The sequence below is a fragment of the Aulostomus chinensis genome, chromosome 18 (genome assembly GCF_037954235.1).
Source record: "Aulostomus chinensis isolate RoL2024-O1b breed Wild chromosome 18, RoL_Achi_v1.0, whole genome shotgun sequence".
Taxonomy (NCBI): domain Eukaryota; kingdom Metazoa; phylum Chordata; class Actinopteri; order Syngnathiformes; family Aulostomidae; genus Aulostomus; species Aulostomus chinensis.
This window is the reverse complement of record NC_141337.1, coordinates 9867597-9880981: the sequence shown is the minus strand read 5'-3', so window position 1 is coordinate 9880981 and position 13385 is coordinate 9867597. Positions and strand designations below refer to the sequence as shown.

At 41.1% G+C, this 13385-nt stretch overlaps 1 protein-coding gene across 3 annotated transcripts; it reads right to left on the bottom strand.

Moving 5' to 3' along the window:
- Positions 1-355: 355 nt before the first annotated feature.
- Positions 356-11976, bottom strand: LOC147245073 (ethanolamine-phosphate cytidylyltransferase-like). Of its 3 annotated transcripts, none has more exons than XM_086184475.1 (13): positions 11416-11974; positions 6886-6974; positions 6293-6454; positions 6156-6222; positions 5491-5575; positions 5376-5416; positions 4790-4938; positions 4099-4181; positions 3923-4000; positions 3760-3825; positions 3607-3672; positions 3436-3524; positions 357-1670 (listed from the first exon to the last, which is right to left on the bottom strand). In XM_086184475.1, the coding sequence occupies exons 1-13, from the start codon at positions 11544-11546 to the stop codon at positions 1583-1585; spliced, it is 1194 nt and encodes a 397-aa protein (XP_086040601.1). In that variant the 5' UTR covers positions 11547-11974; the 3' UTR covers positions 357-1582. The 3 variants fall into 3 exon arrangements, with proteins under 3 accessions (XP_086040603.1, XP_086040601.1, XP_086040602.1); XM_086184476.1 differs by having other exon boundaries at positions 358-1670; positions 4790-4919; positions 5375-5416; positions 11416-11972; XM_086184477.1 differs by lacking the exon at positions 5376-5416 and having other exon boundaries at positions 356-1670; positions 4790-4919; positions 11416-11976.
- Between the last annotated feature and the right edge of the window lie 1409 nt (positions 11977-13385).

Genomic DNA, 13385 nt, shown 5'->3' with positions numbered 1-13385 from the left:
TGAATAAATGTCAGGGAATTTCCACGTATCAGCATGTGACCCAAATGTGTGTATTTGTCCATGAATTATTAAGTATTTGTTCAATCTGCTGTACTGGCCTACATTACGAGCACTTATAAAATGACTATGATGATGAGTTTTTAGATCAAGCGGGATTTTTTTCTTTGTAATTCCACACGTTTAGCTTTTGAGCGTATAAAAGTTTTACCGCTAAAAGGATCTAAACTTAATATCCTGACATTTGACTCACTCAGACGATCAAAGGTCCAAAACATGACCTTCTCCTCTCCTTGTGTAAATAATCTATAGCCAGCTCATTAACCTCAATGACTGAAGAAATCAATGACATCACACTCACATGTTAAGAAAAAAAAGCAGTTTCTTTTTTGATTAAATGCTGTTATTATTGTCAACAATAATATATTGCAGTCCAGTCAGCTTCTACAATATTTGTCAACAATAACACATAGCCTACACTGAATACATTCCAACTCGACATACAGACATATTAATATGCTTTAAAACTATATGAAACAGGAGTTAATGGAGAGGAGGTGAGCAAAATATACATCTACAAAAAATAGATTATTTAATCCCATTTGATATTTGAGAAAGAGGTTAAAGTGTTCCACTGTTCAAAAATGACAGTGGGAGGTCTAGTAGTTCATGATCAAGTCAACAACAATGAGCATCTGTCTAGTAATTCTATGTTAAAATCAGCCTGTTAAAACATACATCTCAGGAATGCTGGATTTTAAAAAAAGAAAAAAAAAAACGCTAGGCGTGCATCTCTTGACTCTTGCTTTTTTTGAGTTTTTTTGAGTTAAAAAAAACCCTGCCCTAAAAGTAAAACAGAGGAGTTTCTGAGCAGTCAGTGCAGTCTAGAGCAGGATGAGGTCCGATGGCGGGCCATCAAAATTTCAACACCCTTTCGCTTTAGACCCAGAGAAGCGGGGGATTTTCTCCCCTATTTCTCTAGTGGTTTTGTCCAAAGAATCACTTCGTAACAGATGCATACAGTACGTACAGTATTTACACAGACGGCTAGTAAGCAGTCCATGGAGTCACTTCCTTGTTGTAGTTCAATCCTCGACCAAAATCCGTGACAATATGATTCATATTGTGACGGTCAGAAAATAATTAAACATGTCCAGACACAAGTAGACAGACAAGGTGATGTAGTCTCTATTTGTTTTTTCCCGTCCATAATTCATTTATAGACGGCTCAAGTCTATATTATTTGTTGACTGACTTAAACATATAGTTGCATATGCAGGATATATTAATACACAGAACACCCCCGCATCCATCCATAGACACACACACACACACACACACACACACACACACACACACAGTGTACCTGATGATCTCACAGCAGATAATGCCATCCTGGTTAAAAACAGGCTGCTGTTAAGGGTTGTTGTTGTTGTTGTTACTAGCCAAGATTGTGTGTGGAGGGTATCATAATAACACTTATAAAAGGGTTTCTGTCTGTACATGAAATGAGATTAATTGAGCTTGTCAGTGTGAAGTCGATGTTGCTCATCTGTGGCCTCTCTACAACACTGGAGCTCTTCCTTTAGTCTTTTCCTCCTTGTCGCTTCATGGCCTGGATCACAGCGATCTCTTTGGCCTCCTTCTTCTGGTTCCTCGCTTCAAAGAGCAGCCTGGGTTGGACAAAGCAAAATGCAAACAGGAAACATAAGAAACACCTCTTTGTTTGGCCTTTTATCGCCTCTAATATTTCATAGGAATATTTGAGCATCAATGTATTTTTCTTAAACTGCAAAATTCATTGTTTTCTTTCTCAATCGCTTCCATGTCATCTAAAATGGACTCCAGATCAGTACCAGTTATCACTACTGGACAGGAAGTGTAGTGCACAGCTCTTTTTAATTGCATTTTTGGCCCCAGTGTTGTTTTTGTCACGCTGGACGAAAACGAAAATGACGACGTCAGACCCCATTTTTCCATGACAAAAATGAGACTAAGACGAACATCACCATAGCCCTGTAAAGACTAAAATGTGACGAAATTGTATACATTTTCGTCTGACGAGAACGAGACGAGACTAAATTGTTAGTGGGTGGACGATCAAAGTTTCAAAACATGCGTTTTTTTTTCCCGCCAAGTATAACATGCGTGCAATGTCAATCAAGAGCTCAAACATGAGAATGGAGCCAGCTGTAGCTGTTGGTCCTAATGGTCACGCCCCCATCATCAGTACACACGCACTAAAAGCCTCGCACGTGCACACACAAATGCACACACAGAGACAAGTCTGGGCCTGTCTGCAGCGGACGAGACTCACACCACGGCAGCAGCAGCGGTGTCAGGTGGTCGTAAAAAGAGGGATGATTAAAGCATAGCTTTAGTCTATGTTAGGCCAGCCCCGTGATGCATTTTCTTCTTTGTATTAAGTCTAAAGTTTGGTGGTGGTGGTGGTGGTTACACCTCCCCCGTGGTGCAGAGACCACTTCCTAGTGCTACATGCTAAAGCTAGAATGAATGGGGCTGCCAGGGGCCCCGCAAATGTTGGCTGGTTTAAACCAGCCCTTCTATTAATTTAGCATGTTATGAATAAAACTCTGTCCATTTGTGGACGGGTGGCAGGTGAAATGCTTTGACCCACGTTTGTGGGACTGGGAAACACGGTCGTCTTCAGACCTGCGGCTGTTCCCTATCTAAGCAACACACCTGGATGCTTTAACCAATAACAGCAGCTAAAGCCAATATGTAGGACATGTGGTCGTTCACATGGAAGTCAAGTGTGCTTTTATTTTTTGTTTAATCCTATTTTATTGTGATACAATACTAATAGTGTCCCAGTGTGTTGTCTGCATCTGCAATAAAATAGTAAAAGTAAAAGGTAGAGAAAGAAAAAGACGGGAAAAAACTCACCTTTGAAAGTTAGATCAGCTTCAGTGTGCTTCATTCTAATACCTGTATTGGCCTATTAAGTACATACACATATATCTTTTATTTATAGGTATCTTTGATATTTGACTAAAACCTTTGAGATTTCGTCAACTAAAACTAGACTAAAACTATCAAGGATAGAAATGACTAAAATGTGACTAAAACCAAGAAGCATTTAGTCCAAAAGACTCAGACTTAAATTAAATCTAAAATGCCGGCGAAAAACAACACTGTTTGGCTCCCCTGTATTTTTATGCAAAATTCCTTTTTTCATATGCAGTAAAATACAGTCTTTTTTCAATTGTTTCCATATCAGGTGAACTAGGGACTCCAAATTAGCACTAGCTATTAATAGTAAGTAAAACAATTTTTTTTTAATGTCTCCTATATTCTCAATGAATATTTTTGTGCAAAAGTCACTGTTTTTCATAGACTGTAAAATTTGTTCTAGTTCTAGTACCTCTAGTTTATGTAGACTCTTCTCGTATTTATACATGCACCTTTTATCATTACCTGTTTTTGATTATCCTCTGCACGATGGCATCTGTGGTCAGGCTGTTGCCACTGTCAACGGTTCGCAGGATTCCTTTCCTCCTTGGCTCCTGAATATGAAGACCATCGATCATTGGTAAAGATTATTGCTTTAGAATTTCTCAAAATATGTGACAGTGTTCAGACTCTTACAGCATAAGGGTCGGATCCATCCTTGTCAGGGTATATTTCTGTCTTTCCATGGCACACAAGATCCACCTGTAGACAAAAACCAATGTTTAAGTTGATTTTTGTCGATAGAATCATCACATAGAGGTCCGAGGCTGTTGTGCTGTCCATGCGTACCTTGAAATGATCCAGCAAATCTTTTGTGACAGCAAACGGAGCACCGATCACCACCTCCGATACATACTAGAATTTTTTAAAAAAAGAACACAAACAAGCTTTGTAGAAATATAGAAGATTTACATGAGGTGCAGATTGTCGGTGGAGAAAGAGTGAGACACACTCGACAGGCCAGGACGCTGAGGGTTCTCTCGTGGACATTCATGATGGGGTAGTTTTTCCCTTTGTACCGATTCACCTCCTGAAACATTTGAATAAAGCAGACACGTCGAGATCATCCCCTTGACTCAGGGAGCTGGTAACTGCCTCACAGACACGAACAACAAAGATCAGACTCACCTGATCAAAATGTAACCCAACGATAATGTATGGCTTTTCTGCAAGCTTGTAAACTGCTTCCAGGAAGTCCACATGGCCGATGTCTGACGGGAGTCTAGTCAAGGGTGACTTAGCGGCAGCACTTCACCAAAAATCATGAATTATTCACAAGTCGATTAGTCTATTACTTTCGACATGCCTGCACTTATTTAGATTAAAAAGCCGAGGTGCCAAACACTCACATATTGTTTTACTTAAGCAGAAGCAAAGACAGTTGTGACACTTGGGTAAAGAAAAAGAACAGCAGAAAAACTGATTTAAAGTAATTATGCACCAAAGAAGTGTATTTTACATTTCAAGTCCTCACAAGTAAGTGTCTTCTTTTGGAGTCAGAATGCAGAAAGAGCCAGCCATGTATATTTAATTTGAAGCGAATGGCAACCTGCAAATGTCAGTTCACAAACTCTCAAGTCACATTCAGTTAAACTGAATGAATTTTGGTTTGTACCTGTAGCTGTTGCTAGCCATAAGTAGCCATTAGCTTCATGAACTTGCTAACTTAACTTGCTTGCTAGATTAAAATTGGACAAAAACAAAATACTCAAGAAGAGATACCTTAAATATCTATTTTGCAATATTTTTCTTACCACTTCTGTTTAAAAGTAAAATGTCAGAAGTGTGGGGTATAACCACACTTGTCATGAAAAGATACGGAAGAGGTCGAAGGCTCCAGCCACGTAGATGATGTTGTCTCCAGGCTGAGGCTCCTGCCCTGACGCAAACTGGATGATCTTCTGTGAAGTCTGCAGGAACTGAGACACCCCCGTCCAGGGACTGTGGCCCTTCAGACCATGTGACCCCCATAATCCAGAAAAAGAGATAGGAGCCCAGAATGAATATTGTGCTGCAAGAGCACCACCTCGTGGTTTGAGGATTCTTGTCAGCCTGGCCCAGATATCTTCAGCTCATTTATTCAACAGTTGCCAACTCCAGAGTGTTTTTCTTGCGTTTTTTTTTTTTAATGTGAAGAAACACTAAAATACGTTCAGACTATTTACAGCAGACTGACTCTGAGCCATTGACTCCAGTGGGGACAGAAGTTGCATTCTGTGTTTCCAGGCACGGCCTGAAACTTGATTATCAATAGGGGCCACAGTGAAGGCCTTTGTTAAATAATGGCCCAGATGGTGGCAGAAGCCAAACCTTAAAATTGATCTTTTCATATTTCTAATCCTAGATAAATATGATATTAGCTGCATGATAAGCAAAGCATTAAAATAAGCTGTTTGTTATTTACCTTTCCAAAGTTGTCTGTGTGCTGCTGATAGTCGGAACTATCCTAAAGAGAAGACAGGAGCACATTAGGCTCGGGGTTTTGACCTGACAGCGTACAGAGGCTGAAGCTGGACTCACGATGTTGCTGTGGTGTGCTTTGGTCATCAGCAGCATCCTGCCAACCAGGTCTGTGGTTGAAACTCCCTGGGTTCTCTTACACTCCCTGGAACGACACGGTACATCATTGAACAACTAGAGAAACACACACACACACACACATATGCTTGTAAAAAGGGCCAAAAAAAAGTTTTTGTTTTTAATAACAAGCAAGGTAGGTACACTGATTATAATGTACTGACTATAATGTACCCCTCCAAGTGGCTCTTCCAGATCCATCTCAAATGATCTCAGAGACGCCTCAAAAATTTGGTAATGGGTTTTTATGAAAACGGTGAGTTTTTTTTGAAAGTCATTACTGTTGCAAGGGAGGGCATTTTGCTAGTTCATCAAAGAGATAATATAATAACTAGACTGCACATGATCAGATCTGTTCAGAACTTCACTCCTTTGATGAGAGTCTTGATGACATCTACAAGCTGAATTAAGTCACAGCACCACCTACTGGTTATAGGAAGTAAGCCTGATGTAATGAACATTTGATTTACATCATAATTCAATTCTGCTATCTTTGTGTGGTGTACAGCAATATAATATGTGGGAAGTGTGTGGTTTCTCTAGCGCCACCTAGCAAAACTCAAATATTCATAATCACCTGGGTCTGAAATCAGCAGGGAAAAGCTCACCTGTACCTCCCTGACTTCTTCACCTCCTCATACGTGTCCTTCCCATCCACAGTTAGCGTTATATCATCTGGAACGACAGCAGACATCAACATCCAGAAATCCTTTCATCTCCGCGCTTATTGAAAATGACCACAAACCTCCGTGCACGCAGAAGTCACAGTTGTACTTGTCGAGGGTCTCGAGAGTGGTGACGTACGGCGCTCCTTCCACCACTTCATCCACCCATTTTATGGCGCGCACCATCTTGTACCGTTCTTCCTGAGTGAACACTGGCGGACCCTTGTGCTTTGCGATTTCACCTTGAAAACAACAACACACGGCAGCAATAAAAACTTTGGATTAAATGGGCCGCACTTTGCGTCTGATTAATAGTCGTGCAGCGTCCAAATGAGGCACCGCCTGTGTCACTGAGATATTTCATTATCAGTTCAGCAAAAGGAAAGGTCACTGATAACTGTGTTGGCCCTGAGTGAAGACTGTGAAGTCAGGGTCAACTCTGCCTTATCACTATGTCAGAGTGTCTTTGTGCCAAAAGGAGTGAGAGACACAATCGCTCAGACGCTCCACTGCTGTCACAACACCTCCTCCTGAGTCTACGAGACGCAGCTGGTGCTTGGCAGACGCTTAGCAAGCACCAGCTGAATCACTCACGCTAACATGATATCAGAACTGGATGGAGGGAGTAGTAACAGCTCATGTGGATGTGGTTTTTACTGGTCTTGGGCCTTACTGTCTGTGTGTACTCCAACGATGAGATAATCTCCCATGGCCTTCGCCTGCCGCAGCTGGTTGGAATGGCCGTAATGGACCATGTCATAGCTGAGAGATGAAAAGAAAGGAAGAATAAAATTATGGAAATTTGAAAAAAAAAAAAAAAAGCTCATTATTATGAGGTTCAGTAAATATAAGAAGGAAACAATCAGCAAATATGGACACTTTCTCAACTCTTGGCAGACAGTGATTTATCAACGTCAGCCTTATTCTCGAGGAACAGCTGGGAACATTTAATATACAAATTAGATTCCACTGAATTCTTGTGCAGTTTTTACATTTTTATGGCGTTACACTTCATTGTGAATGTGTTCACACAGCTACAAACGTCAGACACTCTTTAAGACTCTGTTCTTGAGGTATCGTTGCAGTAGCTTTGACGAAAACACTCAAATACCACTCTGCCAAGGATGAAGAATAATGACCCATTCATAAATCTCATTCACTTTTTTCTGAGTTCTTGACAATCATAATGAAAATAGATTTGCTGGCACATACATCCAGAATATAATTAAGACGGCTTCCAGAAATGTTCTTATTTCACACATTTCAGGCATATACTGGAGCCGCCTCCCGCTAATGATCTGGAACAGTTTGGAGGATCCAGGATTTGTCCTAGATCAGCTCCAAAAGCCATCACTTGTTCCTTGTAATATTAACTAAATTTACACTGAATTTTATCACATTCCATCAATTAGTTTAGGAGATATGCTGCTAAAAATAAGAACCAAACAAACACACAAACATACGGATCACAAGTACTTGTAATGTACAAAATCAGTAGCTGTTTTGTTTGTTTGTTTTTTTATTAACAGGCTGAAAAACACAAAACAACACCAGCGGACCGGAAACTACAGGACGTCATTCACACATGTGATCCGCTGGTTATCTCCACGCAAAAACAGCGCAGTGTGTGTTTTCCCTCCCACTTTGCTCCATCCAGGCTATGATACCATCTGTAGCTAATTAGATTAGCACAGATTGGAGCCTGAGATTTTAACATGAAGGATAGTAATGTACAACAGATGGACATTCACTTTCCATCACTATTACTTCAGCTGACATTCGCCTGATAATATTTGTTCCACTTTGATGTTGAATACGCTCAGGAAGAGTTAAATTGGCCCTGACCCGTAGGGTTTAGTAGCAGGTAGGGTTTACTTGGATCTGGACATGTGAGGTACAACGTAATGATGTAAAACGAACAGGAGCGCTAAGATGTGGAACAACACTATGAATAGCAACCTAAAAAAATCAATGGAAACAGAGGAGTGATGTGTGAACGGCCTACACACCACAACAGTAACTAGATCCTCTGTTTTTGTTGTTGTTTGGTTTTTTTTAGCTGCAGGTTGTATTCATGAGACTGTGTCACCACACATGTCCGGACAGAAAAAAACAGGATGGATTCTATTTGTAGATTACTTTTCTTAAATCATCTAAAAGGTTAAAAAAAACAAACAAACAAAAAACCAACAACAACAACAACAAAACATCACAACCAGAAAAAAAAGGGGCTGCTGTTAACTGGTCTCATCACAAACTGGTTTGAACGGGATGCACGTGTGCCGGATCTGAGGATATGGAATCACGAGGGGGGGGGGGGCGCATTTGGAGGTGAATGAAAGGAGAAAAAAACCCTCTAAGACAGAGTTACATAAGACCAGGAGGCTGCTTAGGGGTGTTCGCCCTTGATGGACAGAAATACAAGCTAGGTATCCAACATGGGGTCATATTTTTCAGCAGGGACGGATCATGACGGTGTCGGCGTGGGGGCATGAATAATGAATGAGTGTAGCCTGCTAACAGACACCTTAAGAGCACCTAAGCTTCTTAAGGATAGAATCAGACAGACATCTGTGGGCAGAAGGTGGATTTAAATAAAATCAATTAAATGAAGGGCTTTCAGTGCTAAACTTTAGCCACAAGTTGCATTTTTTTGTTGTTTTTTGTGTGTAACTTCTGCAGATGTGGAGGTGGACTTTACACTTCCCTGATGATGCGTCTAGAAGAACTGATCTTTAACCTCAGACGTCGAACAGGGTGACGAATAAGAACAGACAGCCCCTTTGTGCAGAAACGAGGAGGCAGGGCCAGCTATGTCTCACCAGATTAAGTGACCGTGCTCGCTCCTTGGAATTTTCCTACCACACTGCTGACAGCGCTGGATGTCAGTAAGAGAGTGGCGATGTCCAGTGGGGCTTTGAGTGAACAATGTCGGGTATGGGTACGCAAACTACAGCGGCCCAAGCAGGTGTGGGCTGGAGGGGTTAGATGGGTTAATGACATGAGCTCTGTTGACATTGGCTCTCTTTGCATGCTCACCCCACCGGTTAATATTCTGGCATCCCAAACATTCTGCAACATTCCACCAAAGCATGGATAGACAGCCGCACCTAAATGGCAGGAATTCCGCCATAATCCCGGCCTTCATACACGGAAAACATTCATTTTGCTGCCTCGTAGTTAGGTCATGATAACTAGCTTTGGATATGTTGCCCCCCCCCCCAACAAACACACACACACACACACACACACACACACACACACACACACACACACACACACACACACACCTCACCCCCACGTCACCCCTACCTCACCCGCCCTCCCAATGAGGTAGAAAATGATGTTATTCGAAAAGTCCAGTTTAGCCTTCATAAGCCCGCAGCAGTTTCAAGTCAGGATAATTCTGAGACATTTGAATCATATTTCAAGTTTACATGATTAATTCCAAATGTGTGTGAGTGTATCCAACATTCTGTGTGTGTATGTGTGTGTGTGTGTGTGTGTGAGAGAGAGAGAGTTATCATACAACATGTGTGTTGCTTGTGCACCGTGTTTTTGAAGTAATGCAACGTTTCTTTGTTTTCCACCTGCCAAGGATGCTGGAACAGATACACCTGAGCCAATAAACTGGTACGGTGCGTCACACAAACATTACGTAGTCCCTTTTAACTCAAATAAAACTATAAAATAAAATTCGATATTTTTCTACGTGTTGTGTGTATTTGCATCTTTTTTGTGCTCAATTATAATTTTTTAAATCGCATTATAATAGGATAATATTGCTCTGTAATTGCGACATCATGACTGTAAACTGAGGCCACAAAAAGGTAACTCTGTACATTTTTGTATTTTGTGGCATCTATCAGTTTTTTTGGGGCATCTATCCATGTAATATTGATACAAATATAGATATTTAATCAAAACATGAATAAATTCCTCTGTCACCATTATTTTAAGTGCGTGCATTAAGATACTCTAAATTACACTTTGTCGTAAATCCCAGTTGTCAAATTTTGTGAACACACCACAACGATACGGTCAGTAAATATAAAGTTCCTGAGTTTTTTTTTCTACTTTGGTGTAGTTTAGGAGGATGGTCTTCTTCAGTTTCTATGATATGAATCGTACATTCACTGTCCTGCAGTATATCATTTATAGCAGAACGGTTGTGTCAGGATTCTATCGTTGACCTGACCTCATGACCTGCTCCCTGATTCGCACCCCCAGTGAACACAGGTTTAATTAATCACCTCCACGATGGCCCCGTTCCATTCAGCTCAGCCAGGGTCATTGTGTTGCGAATCAGTGACTCAATGGAAGACACACTAAACACAAAGGGACCATCATTACCTGGATCAATTATACCCGTGTTTAAAGCAGAAGGCACACAACAGGCAGTTGTTTAAAAAGCTTGTATTTATAGAAGGAGTATTATAATAAAGCTAAATGTTTTCATGATTAAGTGCAACTTTGATTGCGGTCATGAAACCCTGCAGCGTTGTGATGTAGAAATTCTGATACTGAGTTAATTCTAGAACTCAGCCAGGAAGCCTCATTTTTCTGAACATCACTGTGACCTTGATGCCTCAAGGCAGGTATGTTTAAAAAGAAAGATTATCCCGTTTTTTTTTTTAAAATTATTATTTTACACAAAAGCTTCCTTTAACAGTTTAATGCCAGTATATTAGTAACACATAGCCTAAAGAAAGTAGCTTTTCCATTCATGGAATCAAATCAGGAAAGTAAAAGTGATACAAGAGATTACAGGGGAACTTGGGTGAATTCCACTGAATTTTGGCAGAATTTGAGCGACTTTTTAAATACATTTATGGCTTGTTTTATTAAAAGGGTTCAAAAAGTCTCATGCGCGACGATTTTAGTGCGTCTTTCATTTGGGAAAAAGTACTTGTATTGAATTGAAATACGTTGGAGTGGAAGATACTGTCTAAAAATACTGTATAATGGGACGTATTGCTACTATGAGGCTGTATGACCCAGTGACAGACAGCAGCCCATAAGTGTTCTTATACACTGTGAATATTCAGTTGAAAGTGATGGACGTGGAATATCAAAAGGCTAAGAGCCCTGAGAGAGCCCCTGACTTGCAGGAGGCCCGTTCAGCCTGACGCATTCATCCAAACGGCTTCCATGCACATCTCATCCCACCATCCATCCGCCCGTCACCAGGTGAGTTACTCACCAACCATCGCACCACACCCGGATTCTTCGCCTCCTCTTCTCGGGGCTGAACGCTGCAGCGCCGGGGGTCGTCCCGGTGTCTTTCAACGCCGACGTGTTTACTTGGGGATGGTGGTGTCCGTTCTTGATCATGTTTGATTCCTTTCTTGAGTGCAACCACAGAGAGACCCCCTCCTAAAGAACAGGATGGTTGTATGACTCTTTACAGGGCAGGACAGCTGTGTTATATTTCTCTGGCAGCAGCAGCAGCAGCAGCAGCGGCAGCAGCGGCAGTCGTGCGCTGCGCCAACGCCTCCTCTACCGGCGACGCAAGACGCCCGGTGCGTCAAGCCAGACAGATAAATCGCAAAAACCACCAAGGAAAAGCGAAATATCCTTAAAACCCGCGCGCCACTTCTTTGCGCGTGCAGCTTTTATTTTGAAAGGTCTCAATATGAAGCAGGTTGTTCGACTGGTCCACTTGACACCGTTCGGATCGTACGATGAGGTGCCGGTGCACACAGCCGACATGTTGTTACATAATACCGTGGTTTTCCACTGTCACATGACTAAATCTGGATTCCCACAGAAACAGCAGGCTGCTCGCCAAAGACCTGCGTCCGCAGCTCGACGCGCTGTTTTACTTTGTTTAAAATGAGCTGGGTTGAATTCACATTGTAATCGTTGTATGGTTCAATGTCTTCAAGAGAGCGTTGGATTCTTTCTCCTTTGTTGTGTAGTAATTGACTCGCTTTTTGCTTTAGTTTCTTTGTTTGATTTAATTGGTTTTATCTTGGGGGTCTGTGAATGTTGTTCCTGAATTTTTTTTCTCCCTCTTCTTCGTGGTTCTTATTTTTTGTGTGTGTGTCTCTTCCTAAATTCAAGTGCGCTCCAATGTATAATCCTGTAACCTCCTAAACCAGTAGTAGTAGTAGAAATATTTTATGTATTTCCTTTGTGTTTAAAATAATAATCATAATAGTAAAAGGTGATAAACATGTTCAGTTTCATTTGATCTCTCTATAGATATTTATTATTTTTTATTTCATTACGTGAAATATAAATTTAAAAAAAAGAAAACATGGGACAGGCCATGTATGTATGTAAATAATTAAAAAATGTATGGCGTGAAAGAGTTAATTTGAGGCATAATTGTAGCGACAGCAAAAATATTAATGATAATTATAATAAAATATATCAGTCCTGAAATACATCCAACTTTCAGATTGTACTTTGTTATATTTCTTCTAAGGTGATACTGATATTCTGTACTCAAAGTATTATACACACACACACACACACACACTCCGATACGCAGACCGGCATCGCTACTCAAATATCTCTCACATGGAGTCAACTTTCAAAACTTTTAAACAATTAGTTTCTTATATTTAAAAAAAAATAAATAAAAAACGGAAAAAAGTCACCTGCTTCCAATGGTGCTACCACGAATGTGCTGGTCCAGTCGAGCTGATGAAGTACAACAGCAACATTACATCATGACTTGACAATGCGGGGTGAATATTCGTGTTTGCTGAATGTTTGCATAGCAGGGAAATCCTCTCTGAGAAACAGTGGAGCGTCATCTTGCGGAAAAGCCCTGCTAAATCCTAGAAAGTCTTTACACCCGAGGGCCAGCAGGGGGAACCCCAGACCCACATATCAGCCAAGGTAACCCTTGACAGCGGAACTAGCCTGGTATCTGTCGTCTGGAATCTAGCCAGGAGCACAGATTTGAATTTTGCCTCATTGCTCTGCCTCTCTGACAAACCTTGGTGTATGGAATGAGGATAAGATTATTGTTGCACCATCACAACAAATATAAGTGATTCTGGGGACGCTCCTGCCCACAGTAGTTGTGTATCTGTCTGAAACAGCCGTGTCCTCTGTTATGGTGACATTTGCAGAGTGAAGCCCCATGCCAGGTTTTGGCAGACGTGGTAAATGGTCGGGCTAGCTGATGGAGATGGCAACATTAATTGTGCAGCAGGC

What these genes read in the sequence shown, in the direction of transcription:
- LOC147245073 (XM_086184475.1), bottom strand. Translation starts at nt 11,546, where the DNA reads ATGATCAAGAACGGACACCACCATCCCCAAGTAAACACGTCGGCGTTG. An exon ending in CGGGTGTGGTGCGATGGTTG is followed by an intron (nt 6,975 to 11,415) that starts GTGAGTAACTCA and finishes TTCATCTCTCAG; the next exon opens with CTATGACATGGTCCATTACG. An exon ending in TGGAGCCTTCGACCTCTTCC is followed by an intron (nt 4,182 to 4,789) that starts GTATCTTTTCAT and finishes GACTCCCGTCAG; the next exon opens with ACATCGGCCATGTGGACTTC.